Genomic DNA, 18,144 nt, shown 5'->3' on the forward strand with positions numbered 1-18,144 from the left:
TGTACTCGGTCCATTAAAGAGGGAGTGCAGTCCAAGATATCGTCACTCAAAGTAGACATTAAACCAAGAACCTCGTCATTTCGTTCTCCCTCCCTCCCGCTGTCCCTCCTATGGCGCCTGTCTTTTATTGATCTTTCCTACATGGCTCGAGAGGGCGATGTAGAGTTGGTATCGATTTACTGTTGTCACGTGTACAGTGAAAATCATGATTTTGTGTGCTATCCAGGCCAGTCTAACTACACACAAGTACATCAGGTCGTGTAAATGATAAAATAGAGTGCAGAACGTTGTGTTACAGCTACAGAGAAACTACAGATTTAAAAAGTGCCCATGTAGTTAGAAGATCAGGAATTATATTTGCAGCATATCACAGAGTCACATAAGACAGTCGGTCTCCGTGCTGTGTCGCTCTGTGACTGTCAGGACGAAGTCCGTAACTCTCCCACACCTATTATAACAGCAATTTGATTGGCATACAATGCAGGAAATCTTACTATACATAGATACACAAGATTACCTCTCAGCCTCCTGCACTACAAGAATTGTTGCACGGCAATTTAATTAGCTAATAATTCAGATTCACCTAGCTATACAGCATGGGAACAGGCCCTTCAGTCCACCTTGTCCATGCTGATCAAGTAGGTATTTTGAGCTAGTCCCATTTTACCTCCCTCGGTAAGACATCTGACCCCTGTTGAGTACGTGTTTAAACTTGGCTCTGGTCATCTGGGATGTGGACAACGGATCGGCTGCAGGACTAACTCCTGGGTGCAAACCTCTTCCAAAACATCCCACCCTTCCCCAATAATAGCCCCGTAACTCTTCCTCCGACCTTCCAGATCTTTGTCTCAAACCCACAGCTTGTAACCAGAGAGGGACACTTACATCGCAATTGAAGTGAACATCATCCACAGCATACTTCTTTTTGAAGTGGTCACGGGAGTGAATCCTGCAGGAAGAGGACGAATGTCAGGAGAGAACTAATAGCAGAATGTAACAGGTTATCTTCAGAAGCACAAATTTTCCCTCTCTCCTCACCCACACACGGATGCTGCTCGACCCACCGAGTTCCTCCAGCAGGTGGTTTGTTACTCCATTCCTCTGCCTTCTCATTCCCAAGCTTTCCTCTCTACAGCTGGGGATTTTGTCTTTACTTCCCACTGGGCATTCCCCCCAACAAAACCCATGCAAGCAGCTGTGGCAACATTTGCTGATTCCAAAGTTTGATAATTTCCAAATATCGTGGTCTGCACATTATAATTAAGGTACATGATTATTTGCGGAAAAAGTAGACAAAGAATACACATCAATCAAAGAGACACATTGGATGGAATTTAAACTGATCAGGAACTAACACTTTCAAAATATTGGAGGCACCAGGAACTGCAGATGCTGGAATCTTGAGCAGGTGCTGAACAAACTCAACGGAGGAAATGGGCAGACAACATTTTGGGGGGGGGGGGGGGGGGGGGGGGGGGGGGGGGGCGGCTCGGGGGAGGTACCGAACGGAAGATGCGGCTCAGAGGAGAGAAAGGTTTTTGGGGCAGTATTGGAGTATGGGTGCCGAGGAACTGGCGTGGTTGGTATTAGACAAAGGGCAGTGGAATTACTTTCAGTGGAATCAGTGCGGTTACTTTCCAATAATTTTTCTGCTCAGTTATTAATACGGTAGAAAAGACTTTGTCCAATTAAATAATTAAACAAACCAGAAGACTTAATGCGCTTGGGTAAACAATTCCAGAAGGGCATTGGGAAGGAATTTCTTAAGCAGAATAACGTGAAAGGCCATGATTGAAACAGCAGAAGCAGTGGCTTCAACAATGACCGTCCAAACAATACCAGACCAGTGATTTATTAGCGATGGAACGCACCGGTACAGTGTACCAACACCTGCAATAAGTTAAAATCTAGACATCAAAATGTTTAGAATGTTATAAAAAGATTACTCAAGTTTAAAACAAAAGAAATGCTCTTATGAAATTAGGCAGTTACGCCCCTAAACAGCTTCTAGGATGACGATCTGCCATAGACATAACAGCAAGGAACCACATGCACACTGGCACCTTTTTGTCTTCAAAAACAGCCCTAGACAGGATGTAAGTAAAGATGGTCATGAGGAATGCAGCTAATGGGAGATCCCTTCCAAAGTGCCGGTATCAGAAAAAATGGCCATGTGTCCTTGTTCTTCATTGTATATGTCTGCCAGTAACTCTGACTGTAGTGGGACTGAAATTGCTCCCGTTTGTGACTGTGGTGCCCAGAGCAGGCCGTGAGAGAGACAGGACATTAGGCTGTCACGTTACATCTGCCCTTCCGAGGAGATGAAAATAGAAATGACCCCTCAAGTCAACTGCAGGAGAGGTTCAGCTTTTAGATCTATTATTATTTTTTATATAAAGTTGAGCACATCTAATTTGATCTACTCAAAGACAGAGGCCATTTGAGCCATATATTAATTAGCACTGCCACTAATTGCTGTCAAACAAGAGGGAGCAGGTGCAGCTTTAATTACACTGAGAGATGGTACCACGTGGAAAAATGTTCACTGCCACTTCCAGCCTGATCCTGCAGCCAAACTCTACATTATAGCCTCCTTCAATTAGCGGGCTGGGAAGCTGCTCACAGCCTGGCTGTAGTACATAGCCACAGAAATCCACAACACAGCAGACAATGAACAGGAAACAGCTCGCAACACAACAGCTGCTGGGAGCAAATTTCCATCGTTCATGGTTGGCCACTCTTGCTGTGAAGTGGCTTTCTCCAGCACCTCACCCTTGTGACTCTTCTGGAGAGAGCGTCAGCAAGCTGTTCAATTGCACAGGCACAGCACTCAGTCCCCGTCCAACAGTCACAAGCAAGCAGCTCAGGTGTGATTCCCGACTTACTTCCCCTCCGAGTTGGTAAAAACTCCGGGTGAAGCTGAACATCAGAAACAGAGTAACCGCAGGGGAGTTCCGTCACATCCACACACCCCGGTGTGGTACAGCAGAAATGAAAGGCCTCCAAATGTCCATGAACATCTTGCAATGGTATGACTAGTAAACCACAAATACACAGCCCCCACTGCTTATAGGCGTACAGCAAAGAAACAGGCAATTCAGCTCAATTCATCCATAGCTGACCAAGATGCCCATCTCAGTAATCCCATTTGACAGCGTTTGAAAAATATCCCTATAAATCTTTTCTATCTATGAACTTATTCAAATGTTTTAAGTGATGTTACTATAACCGCCTTAACTATTTTCTCTGGCAGCTTGTTCTATACAAGTACCACTCTCTGTATGAAAAAGTTGCCTCCTTAAATAGATTCCTATTTAATCTTCCCCCTCTCACCTTAAAACCTATAAAAGACTGCGCATTCACGCGATCTATTCCCCTTTAAATGTGCCAAATGGGAGTAGCTTAATTGGGGGATCTTGGTCTGCATGGACAGTTTGGGCCAAAGGGCCTGTTTCTGTTCGGCTGTGTGACAAGGATGAGTTCAGGAAATTTGGCAGAACCAGTGCCAACATGTCAGGGTGAGAATGCAAGGAAGATCAAACAAGGAGCATTAATAATGGCCTTACGTTCCCATCCACACTGCATAGCTCTCGGGGAGTTTGGGCACGAAAAGCAGGGACTTGCCGGTAGCAACATCCACGGCACCGCAGCAGTCAGATTCCATCACTCCGAACGTCCAGTGGAAGTAGGATTCCTGGAATAAGGAATACATGGCATGTAAAATATGACTTCAGAAAGGTTTCTGGCATTGAAGAGACTTTGGATAGGTGCAGGAAATGGAAGGATATGGGTCACATACTGGCAGATCAGAATTGGTATTGGCATCATGTTCAGCACAAGCATTGAGGGCCGAAGGCACTGTTCCTGTGCTGAACTGTTCTATATTCCAGTGAGGGCAAATGATAGAACAACTCAGAGACGGGCTTGGTAGTTTTAGTTATAGAAACATGAAAAATAGGTGCAGGAGGCCATTGGGCCTTTTGAGCCAGCACCGCCATTCATTGTGATCATGGCTGATCATCCACAATCAGTAATCTGTGCCTGCCTTCTCCCCATATCCTTTAATTCCACTAGCACCTAGAGCTCTATCTAACTATTTTAAATTCATCCAGTGAATTGGTCTCTATTGCCTTCTGCTGCAGAGAATTCCACAAATTCACAACTCTGGGTGAAAATGTTTTTTCTCATCTCAGTTTTAAATGGCCTCCCCTTTATTCTTATATTGTGGTCCCTAGTTCTGGACTCCAACATTGGGAACATTTTTCCTGCATCTAGCTTGTTCAGTCCTTTTATAATGTTATATGTTTCTATAAGATCCTCCCTTATCCTAATTTCCAGTGAATACAAGCCCAGTCTTTCCAATCTTTCTTCATATGACAGTCCCGCCATCCCAGGGATTAACCTTGTGAAGCTACGCTGCACTGCCTCAATAGCAAAGGATGTCCTTCCTCAAATTAGGAGACCAAAGCTGCTCATAATACTCCAGATGTGGTCTCACCAGGGCCCTGTACAACTGCGGAAGGAGCACTTTACTCCTATACTCAAATCCTCTCGTTATAAAGGCCAACATGCCATTAGCTTTCTTCATTGCCTGCTATACCTGCATGTTTACTTTCAGTCACTGGTTCCAATCCACAGGAACTGATCCTGAATCTATGGAACATTGGAAAATGATCACCAATGCATCCACGATTTCCAGCCACCTCCTCGAGTACCCTGGGATGCAGACCATCAGGCCTTGGGGATTTATTAGCATTCAGTCCCATCAGTCTACCCAATACTATTTCTCGCCTAATGCAATTTCTTTCAGTTCCTCTGTCTCCCTAGATCTACTAGAGACCTGGGTTTGATCTGACTGAGGGTGCTTGTCTTTACAGACTTTGTACTTTCTTCCCGTGACCATGTAGGTTCTCTTAGATCTTCAGTTTCCATCCACAAACGGATTCTCTCGAACTTCTACAGGTGCACAGTAGAGAGCATACTGACTGGTTGCATCGTGGCCTGGTTCAGCAACTTGAAAGGCCAGGAGCGGAAAAAACTGCAGAAAGTTGTGACCGGCTCTGACCTCCCCACCATCAAAGGGATCTATCGCAGTCGCTGCCTCAAAAAGGATGCCAACATCATCAAAGACCCACACCACCCTCGTCACACACTCATTTCACCGTTGCCATCGGGAAGAAGGTACAGGAGCCTGAAATCTGTAACATCCAGGTTCAGGAACAGCTTCTTCCCCACAGCCATCAGGCTATTAAACACATCAAATAAGCTCTGAACAATAACAGTCTATTGTTATTATTGCACTATATCTGTTAATTTATTGTGCATATATGGTCTATAGACACAATTAACTTTTATCTTCCGTTTTGTATCATGTTTACATATTCTGTTGTGCTGCAGCATGTAAGAATTTCATTGTCCGATCTGGGACATGACAATGAAACTCTTGACACCTCCAAAGATGTACAGGTTTGTAGATTAATTGGCTTGGCATTAATGTAAAATTGTCCCTAGTGTGTATAGGGTAGTGTTAATATGCGTGGTTCACTGGCCGGTGCGGACTCAGTGGGCTGAAGGGCCAGTTTCCGCGCTGCATATCTAAACTGAAAGAGCTGTAATCGAGTTCACATCTTGTTTTTTTTTTTGCACAGAATTGCAAATAATGCTGGAGGAACTCAGAGCCAGGCAACATCTGTGGAGGGAATGGACAGAAACCTTTTGGATCGAGAAGGGTTCAAACCCAAAACATCGCCTGTCCATTATCTTTACAGATGCTGCCTAGCGACTGAATTCATCCAGCGATTTGTTTTTTTGCTCAAGATGCCAGCATCCGCAGTCTCATACGCTTCCAATTGCCACACTAATATTTTCCATTCCCTGGTATCATTGGAGAGATCTCTACGGCTTGAATGAAGAGTTCTGCTCACTGTAGTGACAATTTAAGCAGAGTAAGGAAGCAGATGGTTCCCATGTCTTGGCCTGCCTCCATTTCCATCAACACTCGCTCAGAACTCTCCATCGCTGCTCCCATCAACTTGCACGTCCCTAGTATCCAATGCTAATGGGCTGCGATGTTCAGAGTTATCTGCATGCTAAGACAACACTGGCAACATCAGCTTTTTCCAAATCTCCCAGCAGGCTGGGAGAAGAACAGGAGAGAACAGTGTGTATTTATGAGATGGAACTGCCTGGCTCTCACTCACCATTTGCATCAGCCCAGCTGTTGACACAATGTTAATCAGAATTTAATTATCCTCTTTACAAACTCAGTTTATTGTGCGTGTGCATAAATTGGCAGAGGGTGATTCATGAACATCCGCAGTTGCAGGAACCACATTGTTCTATGGGAGATTCTAGAATAACCTATAACATCAGGAGGATGCCCTACTGCTGTATCCAGCATGAAGCAACACTTGAAACCGCTCAAACAGCTTGTAAAGGCTAGTAAATCACAAAGGGCCTGATAACCCAATCCCAGAGCTCTGAAAAATACGGCTATAAATACAACAATTTTTTTTGTTATTCTCTTAGAAAGTGTTTTATGCCATTGTTCCTGTGGATTTGAGGGACTGAGAGCTGGGAACTGCTGACCCGTTTACCTAATCACTAGCTGAAAACATTTCTCCCATCTCCCCATTCACCCAGCTGCTTTCCCCTCCTCCATATGCTCACCCCCCACCCCATATCTCCCTTTTATCCACCCTTTTCCCCTCCCCTGACCTCTTCCATCCACATCCCTCCCAGTTTACATTTCACTAGTCTCCTTATCTGACATCCTTTTGTCTCCTTTTCTCCTCTAGTCTTTATCACTTACTCCACCCATTTGTTAATCTACACCTGCATTCATCTATCACTTGCCAAGCATCCCACCCCACCCCCCACTCTATGCCAGTCCTCCCAAACCCCACTACTTCATCAGTCTGAAGATGGGTCCTGATTTAAAATCATTGTTTGTCCGCTCCGTCCACCGATGTTGCCTGACACGTTGTTTCTCCTGCACTCTGTTCCTGCTCCAGCATCCACCGTCTTGTGTTTCTGAAGTGTGAATCAGTTGGGCTGAGAGGCTCGTGTCTGTGACACGTCCCTTTCATCAGCTCCAACCTACATGTAATCCGTTTAACGGAAGGTTGCCTTTACCCACACCTGTTGCCCAAATTGCAGCCTCACCTGACGGAAAACGACGTCGGTATCAGTGCAGTAACGCTGCGCCTGCTCTCCACCCTGCAGCAGCATTACTGACTTCTTCGGCACCGCAGCATTCTTGCGCAGTCTTTCACACAGCCGTTGCCTATTCAAGGCAAACAGGGCCATGGGAACCCTGAGGGTCTCATTTCCCAGCGACATGGAGGGCCTAAAAGAGGAAGGTATTACAGGCAATACATCAACACCCAGCAGTACAAATGAGTAGGAAGGAACTGCATTTGCTGGTTTAAACCAACGATAGACACAACATGCTGGAGTAACTCAGCGGGACAGGCAGCATCGAAGGAGGGTCAGTCTGAAGGAGGGTCCTGACCCAAAATGTCACCCATTCCTTCTCTCCAGAGATGCTGCCTGTTCCGCTCAGTTACTCCGGCATTTTGTGTCTATCTTCAGTAAAAACTCTGAAATCTCCAAATCTCCAAGAGACAGCCTGGCTGGAAGATTACCACATCTCAGGATTACTCTCAGCCATGAGTTTAAGTTAAAGGGTTCAAGTCTCACGCCAACCCTCCAGTGGAGTACTTAACTATCAGAAACACACCTTTCAAAATTTCTCTTACTTATATTTTCTCTGAAGATGTAACACAATACTCTGCACTCTGTTTATTTTCTCTTTTGTTCAACTTGGGTAAACCAGACATAGCAGACATGAAACCTGGCCCCCTGGAAACTCACACGGTCCTATTTCATGATGGCCCAGGGAGTCATCCTTAACGAGTTGTCCAATACTCACTCCAACATCAGATACTGAAATCTGATCCAGTCATCAAGGGACAACAGATGCTGAAATCTTGAGCAAAACACAAATGCTTGAAGAACCCAGTGGGTCAGGCTGCCTCTGAAGGGGAAGCAACCCAAAACATCTGTCCATTTACCTCTATAGATGCTGCCCGACCCGTTGTTTTCCTCCTGCACTTCGTGCTTTGCTCTAGATTCCAGCATCTGCAATCTTCTGAATCACCAACAAGTAGTAACACTACTTGAGGGGAATAGAATATCAGACTGAGTTACAGTACCCATTGTGGGGACCAAAGGCACAACACTATTCACTTGTAATGGAAAAAGGGGATGATGACCCACAAATGAGGAACAGCTTCTTTCCCGCGGCTGTCACTCTACTAAACAACGTACCTCGGTGACTGCCAATCACCACCCACCCCCCCCGCCCCCGGACACTTATTTATTTATGTTTTTAATTCAAATCGTTTGCTATGTCGCTCTTCAAGGGAGATGCATTTCGTTGTCTCTGTACTGTACACTGACAATGACAATTAAAATTGAATCTGAATCTGAATCTGAAATGATAGCAGAAAACACAAAAGATCAATCACTTGGGAAAAACACTTTCAGGCATGATGGTTACTGTGTTCTATAAAGCATCTCCTTTAAGGTCAACATGAATATAATTAAAAATATAACTGAAAGAGTCAAGGGTGCTTATTTGTCAAATGTACCAGCAACAGAACAATGGGGTTTTTTTCTTGCTGCAGATTCATAACCATAATAATAGGTAAAGATATAATAAATGAGACAAATAACTGTAATTAGGTAACCATAATAGTGCAAAACCAAAGACTATAGTGCACCATTCGATCAGCACATCATTTGAACAGCCGAGAAGGTTGTTGGCTGCAGCCTTCCCCCACCATCGACAAACTGCAAGGACCAGGAAGAGAGTGGGTAAGATCATCTCTGACCCCTCGCCCTGGCCACAAACTCTTTGAATTACTTCCCTCTGGAAGGCAACTCCGGACTGTCAAAGCCGCCACATCCAGACATAAAAACAGCTTTTTTTTCCATGAGCAGTAGCTCTACTCAACAGCCAAAAGTCTGTAGCCTCCTTGTGCTCTGGTATGAGAGTGACCTGGAGCGGGGCCTTACATCGCCCGGCGCAGCTTTAAATGGCCGCGGACTTGCTAGCGCCCGCCGGGGGCTTTGACTTTGACTTCGGGAGAAGAATGGAGAGCAGGGGAGAGACAAGACTTTGCCTTCCATCACAGTGAGGTGGAGATTAACTGTGATGGATGTTTGTGTAAATTGTGTTGGTGTGTGTCTTGGTTCTTTTCTTGTATGACTGCAGAAACCAAATTTCGTTTGAACTTCATGTGAGGTTCAAATGACAAATAAACGGTATTGTATATATTATTTTATTTCATTCTTCATAAGTTTACACTGTTTTATTTTTTAATTGTCTACTGTATATCGTGTTGCTACTTGTGAGCAAAGCACCCTAGGCAAATTCCTTGTGTGTATACATACTTGCCTAATGACATTTATTCAATTCAAAAGACACAGCCCAAAGAAAATCACTGTTGTATAAACAAGGAACTACAAAAAAAAAAGTGCTGGAATAACTCAGCAGGACAGGCAGCAACCCTGGAGAACATGCATAAGGAACGTTTCTTTAGATTGGAAGATTAAAGTTGCCTAGGTTTGGCAGCACGATGGCACAACGGTAGAGTTGCTGCCTTACAATGCCAGAGATGCGGGTTTGATCCTGACTGTGGGTGTTTGTCGGTAGGGAGTTTGTACGTTCTCCCCGTGACCAATGTGGGTTTTCTCCAAGAAATTTGGTTTCTTCCCACACTCCAAAGATGTACAGGTTTGTAGGTTAATTGACTTGACATAAATGTAAAAATTGTCCCTAGTGCAGGATAGCGTTAATGTGCAGGGATCGCTGGTTGGTGAGGACTCGGTGGACCGAGGGCCTGTTTCCACGTTGTATCTCTAAACTAAAATAAGTGTTGCGCAGGGTGTTCAAGAGCCCGATGGTTGCTGGGAAGAAGCTGTTCTTGAACCTGGTGGTCATGATTTTCAGACTCCTGTAACTTCCTCCTGATAGTAGCAGCGAGATGAGAGCATGGCCAGGGTGGCATAGGCCTTTGCCATTGCCTGCTTTTTTGAGGCAGTGCCTCCTGCAGATCCCTTCAATGGTGGGTTCTTGGCAAAAGTGGGGAGCGGGGCAAACCGAATGGCTTTCAATAGACAGTACTGAGAAAGAATGGGATAATGGTGTCACCAGACGCAAGCATTTACTGCTCTTCACTGTTATCCTCAAGATGACAGTGACCCACCTTCCTAAGCTGTCATTACTCTTGTAACAAAGATACTGCCATGCTGTGTTAGGGGGGAAGGGGAAGCCCAAAATATTAACTCAATGAACATTTCACCACTGCTTTTACAATGGTGAAAGACATGAAGACTGGCAAACTCTGGACAGTTAATGGCAATTTCTTGAGGACGATCTGTATTATAGGTAGGGGTGTGGTGGATCTCCCAAGGCATATGAGAGTAGGTACATCTCCTGGTCCTGATCAGATATATCCAAGAACATTTGGGAGAAGCTAGAGCAGAAATTGTAGAAGCCTGGCTGAGATATAGAAATCATCATCAGACACAGCTGAGGTGCTGGAAGACTGGAGGGTGGCTAATGTTGCACCTCTATTTAAGACAATGCAAGGAAAAGTCTGGGAACTATAGACCAGTGAGATTAATACCCGAGGTAGAAGGTTACTGGAGAGGATTCAGAGGGATGATATAGATGCATTGGGAAAGACAGGGGCTGATGAAGGATATCCAGCAGGGTTTTATATGCAGGAGCTCGTATTCCATGAATCTGATCGAATGTTTTGAAGTAACCAAAAAGGTTGATGAGGGCAAAGCCGTAGACTTTGTCTATACGGCACAGAATGGATATATATGGAGAAATGGGTGCTGAGGTGCGGGGGGCAGGTCTGCACGCAGTGCAAGGAGAGGGGGTATTGCTTGAAATTGGAGATTGGTTGGGTTGCAAGGTATCCAAGTGGAACATCAGGATGCTGGCAGTGGGGTCTCAGTCACAACAACGCCAACAAAATTCAAGGGAACATGTAAATGCTCATAGTGGATGGTTAATGGCTTGAACTTGTGCCAAGAATGTTACGAGCAAGTTAATCAGCCCATATATACATCGTGACTAGGCCTGGCATCATAAAGACATAAACTGCCTCATTATCTGGTGGTAGCAGAAGCCAAAAAATATTTTGCATCCATCAGCAATGATGTGCCATATGATCCCAATAAAAGCACAATCGAAGGCCAATACCAATTAAATGCTCAGCATTTATTAAAAAATGGAATGTAAACTCATTTGTATAAAATAGTAGGGCACAGGGGCAGGCCCTTCAGCCCACCACAAACTTGCTGCCCATGATGGCAAATTAAAATAATCCCACCGGCATGCACATTTGTTTATATCCCCTCTCATCCCTTGCCTATACATGCGCCTGTCTAAATACTTCTTAAACATTGCCACCCATGGCAGCGCATTCCAGGCACTTACTACTCTAAGAACACTTGCTTGCTTTGAACTTTCCCTCTCTCACCATAAACCCATGGAACCCTGGAAACGAGCATCAAAAGGACACAAAGTGTTGGAGTAACTCAGCAGGTCAGGCAGCAGCTCTGGAGAACATGGATAGTTAACGTATCTTTAGACTTTAGAGATACAGCGTAGAAGCAGGCCCTTCAGCCCACCGAGTCCACGCCAACCAGCAATCACCCTGCACACTAGCAATATAGGGACAATTTACAGAAGCCAAATAACCTACAAGCCTGTACATCTATGGAGTGGGGGAGTAAACCGGAGCACCTGGAGAAAACCTTCACAGTTCCGGGAGTCCTGTTTCAGGTTGAGACGCTTCTATGCCTCCTGAAAAATGTCTGACCATCTATGGATAGGTAAAGTTTAGAGGAATATGGACCAAACATGGGCAGGTAGATGGAGGATTTTGGACAGAAGAGGCAAGTTGGTCCAAAGGGCCTATTTCCATGTTGTATGACCACGACTCTCCAATCTATGCCCTGCAATTTTATAAAACCCATCAGATCACCCCTCAGCTTACAACATTGTGGAGAAAGCAACCCAACCTCTCCTTATAGTTAATACTGTTCAAACCAGACTACACATCCTGATAAATCTCTTCCATTCCCTCCACAGTCTCCACATCCTTCCTGTAATGGGGAAAGCAGAACAATACTCCAAATGCAGCCTAGCCAAAAATCCACACTGTTGCAACATGACTTTGACCTGAACTGAATACCGCAACCAATGAAGGCAAGCATACTAAGCACCTTCTTTACCGCTCACCACTAACAGGGAACTTAGGGCTTATACTCAGAGATCCCATGACATCAATGGTTCAAAGGACCCTGCCATATACTGTGTCATTTCCCCTGACTTTTCACCTCCGAATGCACAACACGTCACTTGCCCAAATTAAATTAACGCCACAATTTTTCTGGCCATATTTCCAACTGATCCATTGGATCCACCTGTTGTATATTTTGACAAGTTTCCTAACTATCCTCAACTCCACCAACTATGGGGGAAAACAATTGGGAGCTGTGCTGTGTAGGTGCTTCTTAAAACCAAATGATCTTCCCTACTGACGTTTGTACACTCGTGTTGAAAATGGTCCATGGCAGATTTCTGCTGCTTTACACATTGTAAGATGAAGCAACACCCTATGCAGTGACCATTTTGCTTGGAGGATGCTGTGGCAGGAGATTGGAGCTTACCACAGGAGGGTGGGTGAGAGAGTTGAAGGCCTCCTTGATTGCCACATTTATTATTCAGCAAACATCTGCTCAGAATGGGGGAAGAGAGGGTTCAAGCTCAATTGGAGACAATTATCTCCACCAGGAATAAATGCTGCCCAAAGATCCTTCTGGTGGCAACCCAACTAGCCGGAGAGATGTGTAAGAAAGTCTGAAGATGGGTCTCAACGCGAAACGTCACCCATTCCTTCTCACCAGAGATGCTGCCAGAATTACTCCAGCATTTTTGTGAGCTGGAGAGATGGCTCTGGTGCAGCTTGAAGACTATATCCGAGTATTGACAGCAAGTGTGAGGGACAGCCCAGCACAGAGCAGTAACTGGTGACAAGCACTTCTTTCTCCCTCCCCCCCCCTAGTGGCCTAGGAGGTTGGTGTCTAGTTAAAAGTAGCTTGCTGAATTCCAAACCAGGGCAAACACCACAGGCAATCAAGCAAATGAGTTTCATGTTTAGATTAAACATTGACCTGCTGGGAGGAATTTTGAAGTGATTGCAGAAGTTATATTGCTGCAATCATGCTGATGCAACTCATTTGTGCTGTGCAGTATCTCACCAGGGCTGAGCAGCAGACTACTCAACAGAACAAGGGACCAGCAGGGGATATCCAGGGCACACCCAAGCACAGCAGTAGAGCAAGGCCAAAATGCAAGCAATTCTGTAGAGGAAACAGGTGGAATTCCAGCCAGATCTGGCAGCAGAGACACTTGGGGAGGTGGGCCAACTGCTGACCAATCACCGCATCTATTGGTAAGAATCTCAATCCAGGCAGCTGGAATCAAGAGGATCAGAGAGCCACCCGAACATTGGAGATGCCAGCACCAAGGGGCACACCCCAGCAGTACTCAAGGTGTCAGCTACCACAGGGCCTCCCGTCGGGCTCCCCACTCCGGCTCTGACAAGGCTGCCTATCATTGATGATAATCTGTCACAACTGCTGTCTCTTGGATGTAACGTCTATGAGAAACAATTCAAAATGCAGAAGTTGCTACCTGTGTCTCACCCACGAATCATCCCACAATCTCAAAACTCACTCACGTTGCACAGCGGGGAGGTTTACTGTGTGCTCAATCTTGCTCGCAGAACGCATTCTACATCTTTCCCTTTGCTATTATATACTTGATTGTGTAGGAAGGAACTGCAGGTGTGGGTTTTTAAACCAAAGATAGATACAAAATGCTGGAGTAACTCAGTGGGTCAGGCAGCATTCCGGGAGAAACAGAATACACGAGCTTAAGTCATAACCCTGACCCACCAAGTTACTCTGGCATTGTCTACCTTGTATTTATAATTATTTATTATCAATTGTCTAATGTATTGTAGATCAGACCTGATGGGAGAGCATGCAAAAACAGAGCTTTTCACTGTACCTCTGTACACATGACAAAATAAACCAAAACTATTTACTTCATGGCTGATGATCTGGACATCACAACCAGCATGTATTATCCTTCGCCCTTATGAAGATGGCAGTGAGCTGCCATAGCCCCTTGAAAGTATTTCCACTGTGCTATCAAGGAAGAGGATCAGAGAGAGTTGCAGTTAAGAGTTTTGTCTGCTGCACAGGAGAGGTGGAATTGCAGTACTGTAGATACTTTTTAAATTACAATAAGGATGGATCAGCACTTAATCCAAATGAAAGTAGGAATCTTTCAAAGCAGTAAATAATTGAAACCTTGATACCAAATCTTGTTCCCATGTCATTCTGAATGGGAGAACAAGCCACCACATTCATATTTCCACACGTTTTTAATTAAAATATGGACCTTGCATCATTTCACTTTTGATTAGCGACTCATCGCTGGTCAACTGTTCCAGCCATTTTCCATTTTAGTCCACTCCACCTAGCTTCATTCTGTGGTGATACTGCCTCAAGAAACACAGACCATTTAATAGAATCCTAATCTAATGTAATTCACACTCCTGAGGGGCAGTTGATCATTAGAAATCATTCTTTACTCAACCGTCAAGAGAGCACAACAGGGACTCCACTTCCTGAGAGTGCTCAGGAGGCACAACACCAAGAAGAAGCTGCTGGTAACCATTGAGAGTCTACTGACATATTGCATGTCAGTGTAGTATGCAGGCTGCTCTTCTGCAGATAAGAAAGCGCTCCAGAGAGTGGTAAAAACAACAGAGAGAATCACCGGCTGCCCACTCTGGAGGATATTGCCACTTCGCACTACCTCAGCCACTAAAATCAAAGACTCCACACATGCCGGTCACCACCTTTTTGAACTGTTGCCCTCTGGCAGGCGTTACAGGTTAGCCAAAACACGCACCTCCAGACTCAGAGACAGTTTCTTCCCCAAAGCAATCTTCACACTCAACATGAAAAAACACTGAGTATTATTCATGCTGCACTCTTCCATGCTGCTACCCACCTTGAACTTTTACTATCACCATGTACAGTACCGATTACTTATTTTAATACATGGTTTTTAACATTGTTTTTAAATTGTGTCCTGTGTTTTTATGTTTGTATATTATGCACCAATGGAGTGGCAACAACAATTTCGTTGGATGCAGTGCTTACAACAACAAATAAAGGCATTTCATTTCATTTTCACTTTCCCTTAATCTGCTGACTAGCTGGAGCACCCCACACCAGAGATCCCTAAATATGAATACTCTGCACAAATAACCACTGAATAGCCTCAAATGTAATCAAAAGCATTCAGGACAAATTTGTTGATGTCCCATCCAATTTAGACCCAGAAATGACTGCAGATCCACAATATACCATGGGAGCCAGCCAATTAACTGTTGGATTACTAACTTTTGGATTACTAACAAAGTGGAAGAACCAAGTACATACGCCAGTCAGCCAGAGTCACTTATGCTTAATTAAACATTAGGACTTGCCCTGCACTTCATTCCCTCTTTCTCTCCAGATTCCTCTCGATTCCACCATATCTCAACCGTCCGCAAAACAATAAGAACGAGCAGAAACGTCGCATCCAAGCACTAAATGTGATAGACTGAGTCAAGGTTTTCATTCGGCAGACTGTCCTGTTCTCCAGAAAGAGCCTTCCATAATTTTCCTTGGAGTTTTAAAAGCTTTTATTGAGCACCAGAGTCTCAGTTCCAGCATCTGCAGTTCCTTCTTAAACAGAGTGATCAAGTGCCTGGGTAACAGTCGAGTCCGGCCCCGTTACACGGACCCTGCCCCTGCCTGGAGCGCAGACGGCGGTCACTCGCTCGCTCGCCCGCCCGGCTCCGGCCGCCCCTTACCCGGTCTCTTCCCCATCACCCACCCACCCAACTCCCACCCGACGCCAAACCCCAGCCGCCGAAGATCCCAGTAACCACTTACTGTTCATTCGCCGACATCTTGCAGCGCTTTCTCTTTCACGTGATCGGTCATGTGATCTTATTGTGCAGGTAAGCCACGCCCCCTGCCCGGGCACCCAATGGCGGTGGACGGGGCGGGGCCATCGCAAGGACCACACGAGACCCTGGGACACAGGAGCTGAATTAGGCCATTCGGCCCTTCCAGTTAGACATAGAAACATAGAAAATAGATGCAGGAGTAGGCCATTCAATATGATCATGGCTGATCATCCAAAATCAATATTCTTGCTTTTTCCCCATATCCCTTGATTCCTTTAGCCCTACGAGCTAAAGCTAATTCCTTTCAGCCCATGCAGTTAGTCCATTCAGCCCATAGAGTTAGTCCATGGGGCACAATTTTGCCATTCAGCCATCGAAGACCAGAGGTTATAGCCTCAGAATTAAAGGATGGTAATTTTAGGAAGGAGATGAGGAGGGTTTCTTTAGTCAGTGGGTGGTTAATCTGTGGAATTCATTGCCACAGAAAGCTGTGGAGGCCAAGTCACTATATATTTTTAATGCATAGTTAGATATAGATTCTTGATTAGTACGGGTGTCAGAGATTATGGGGAGAAGGCAGGCGAATAGGATTGAGAAGTATGGGGTAGATCAGCCATGATTGAATGGCAGAGTAGACTTGATGGGCCGAATGGACTAATTCTGCTCATCACTTATGAACATGAGTTAGGCCATGTTAGCAGAATTCTGGCATTCAGCCCATCGAGTCTGCTCTGCCATTCTCCCCGTAACCTTTGATGCCCTTCCTAATCAATAACCTGGTGCTATTTACATCTAGGAACTTTGAAGCTCTTGGTTATCTTGGGCAGCTGCAATCCCTGGCCTATCAGACACGTACCTGGCACCTTCTGCCCCACAGAGCACATTCTTGTTTTGTGGGTACATAGATTGCAGGAGGTTGCAGCCCTTGTTTGAGTATTGGGAGGGAATGCTCCTCAAGATCTGGTTGCTCCCGGCGGGCAGGCCCGACTCGCCCATCGTGGGCCCACGACGGAGGACTCGCCCACCGCTATAAGAGGAACGAGGATCGCCCGCCGGGGACCGATAATAGAGGACCTGCCTGGAAGGCCCGGCTTCCCCACAGCGAGCTCCGAATCGGCATTGAGCTACAAAGAGCGTGGAGGGTTCAGAGAGTGAGCTAGACCGGTGAAGGCAATGCAGAACCCGGCAGAGAGCCGCTGAGTAAAAAGGGTTGACCCAGTGTGGGGGTCCACCGTGAACAATGGGGGGGTGCATAGCGGGAACAGGCTGGTGCTCCTCCCACATGCGGCAGCAGATAGTGGAGAAGACTTCGGTACAATTTTAACTTGGTCGGCGGCAACTTGTGACGACACTTGCGTAGGGCCTAGGTTGTATGCAAAACAAAGCATTCACTGTACCTAGGTATCCTATAAAGTTTCATACATTCCTTCATCTGCAGATGGAATGGATAGATGATATTTCATGTCGGGGCCCTTCTTTTCTTGTCAGGTCGGGGTCTAAACTGTCTCCCCCACCTGGTTTGCCCGGTGAGCAGGACCAAAAACTAGACCAGTCAAAGGGCAGATGAGCTTCTAGCGAGCCAACGGCCATCCACACTTCAGTAGAAGTTGCGATCACTGTTGTACGTAGCATTGTAAGGAATGATGATAAAGCACACACACCAAAATCCTATACCTCCAGCGGCAGAAATCCGCAGGAGCTGTAGGACAGAGATGTGTGGTGCGTCTGTCACTGTTCCCGTTGGAAACCAGCACCACTCCGTCGTTAATGTTTTCACCGATGATGAACCCTTCTTCTGACTGATGGGTCAGGGATTTCCTCGGTAATCTGTTCTATGGTGACCATTCACAGGCCCAGGCAGTAGGATCCTGGGTGGCCTGTCCGAGCTGACTGCCTGCCCCTCTTTCTAGGATACATTCATGCCTTGGTGTTCCTAGACATGGAAAGCATGGTCCTGGCTGGCTCACGGCATAGCTCAGTACCAAAGGAGGTGGATTGTACCCTGGATGCAGAGAGA

General features: G+C 45.6%; 1 protein-coding gene across 1 annotated transcript in view; it reads right to left on the minus strand.

The window, feature by feature from the left end:
• pepd (peptidase D) overlaps positions 1-16,227 on the minus strand; it is a 60,876-nt gene extending 44,649 nt beyond the window's left edge. The window contains exons 1-4 of the mRNA XM_055648783.1: positions 16,111-16,227; positions 7,165-7,348; positions 3,567-3,694; positions 886-949 (exon numbers count right to left, since the gene is read on the minus strand). Of these exons, the coding sequence (XP_055504758.1) occupies positions 886-949; positions 3,567-3,694; positions 7,165-7,348; positions 16,111-16,127 (393 nt within the window). The 5' untranslated portion in view covers positions 16,128-16,227. The remainder of the gene's footprint in view (positions 1-885; positions 950-3,566; positions 3,695-7,164; positions 7,349-16,110) is intronic.
• Between the last annotated feature and the right edge of the window lie 1,917 nt (positions 16,228-18,144).

The sequence above is a fragment of the Leucoraja erinacea genome, chromosome 17 (genome assembly GCF_028641065.1).
Source record: "Leucoraja erinacea ecotype New England chromosome 17, Leri_hhj_1, whole genome shotgun sequence".
NCBI lineage: Eukaryota > Metazoa > Chordata > Chondrichthyes > Rajiformes > Rajidae > Leucoraja > Leucoraja erinaceus.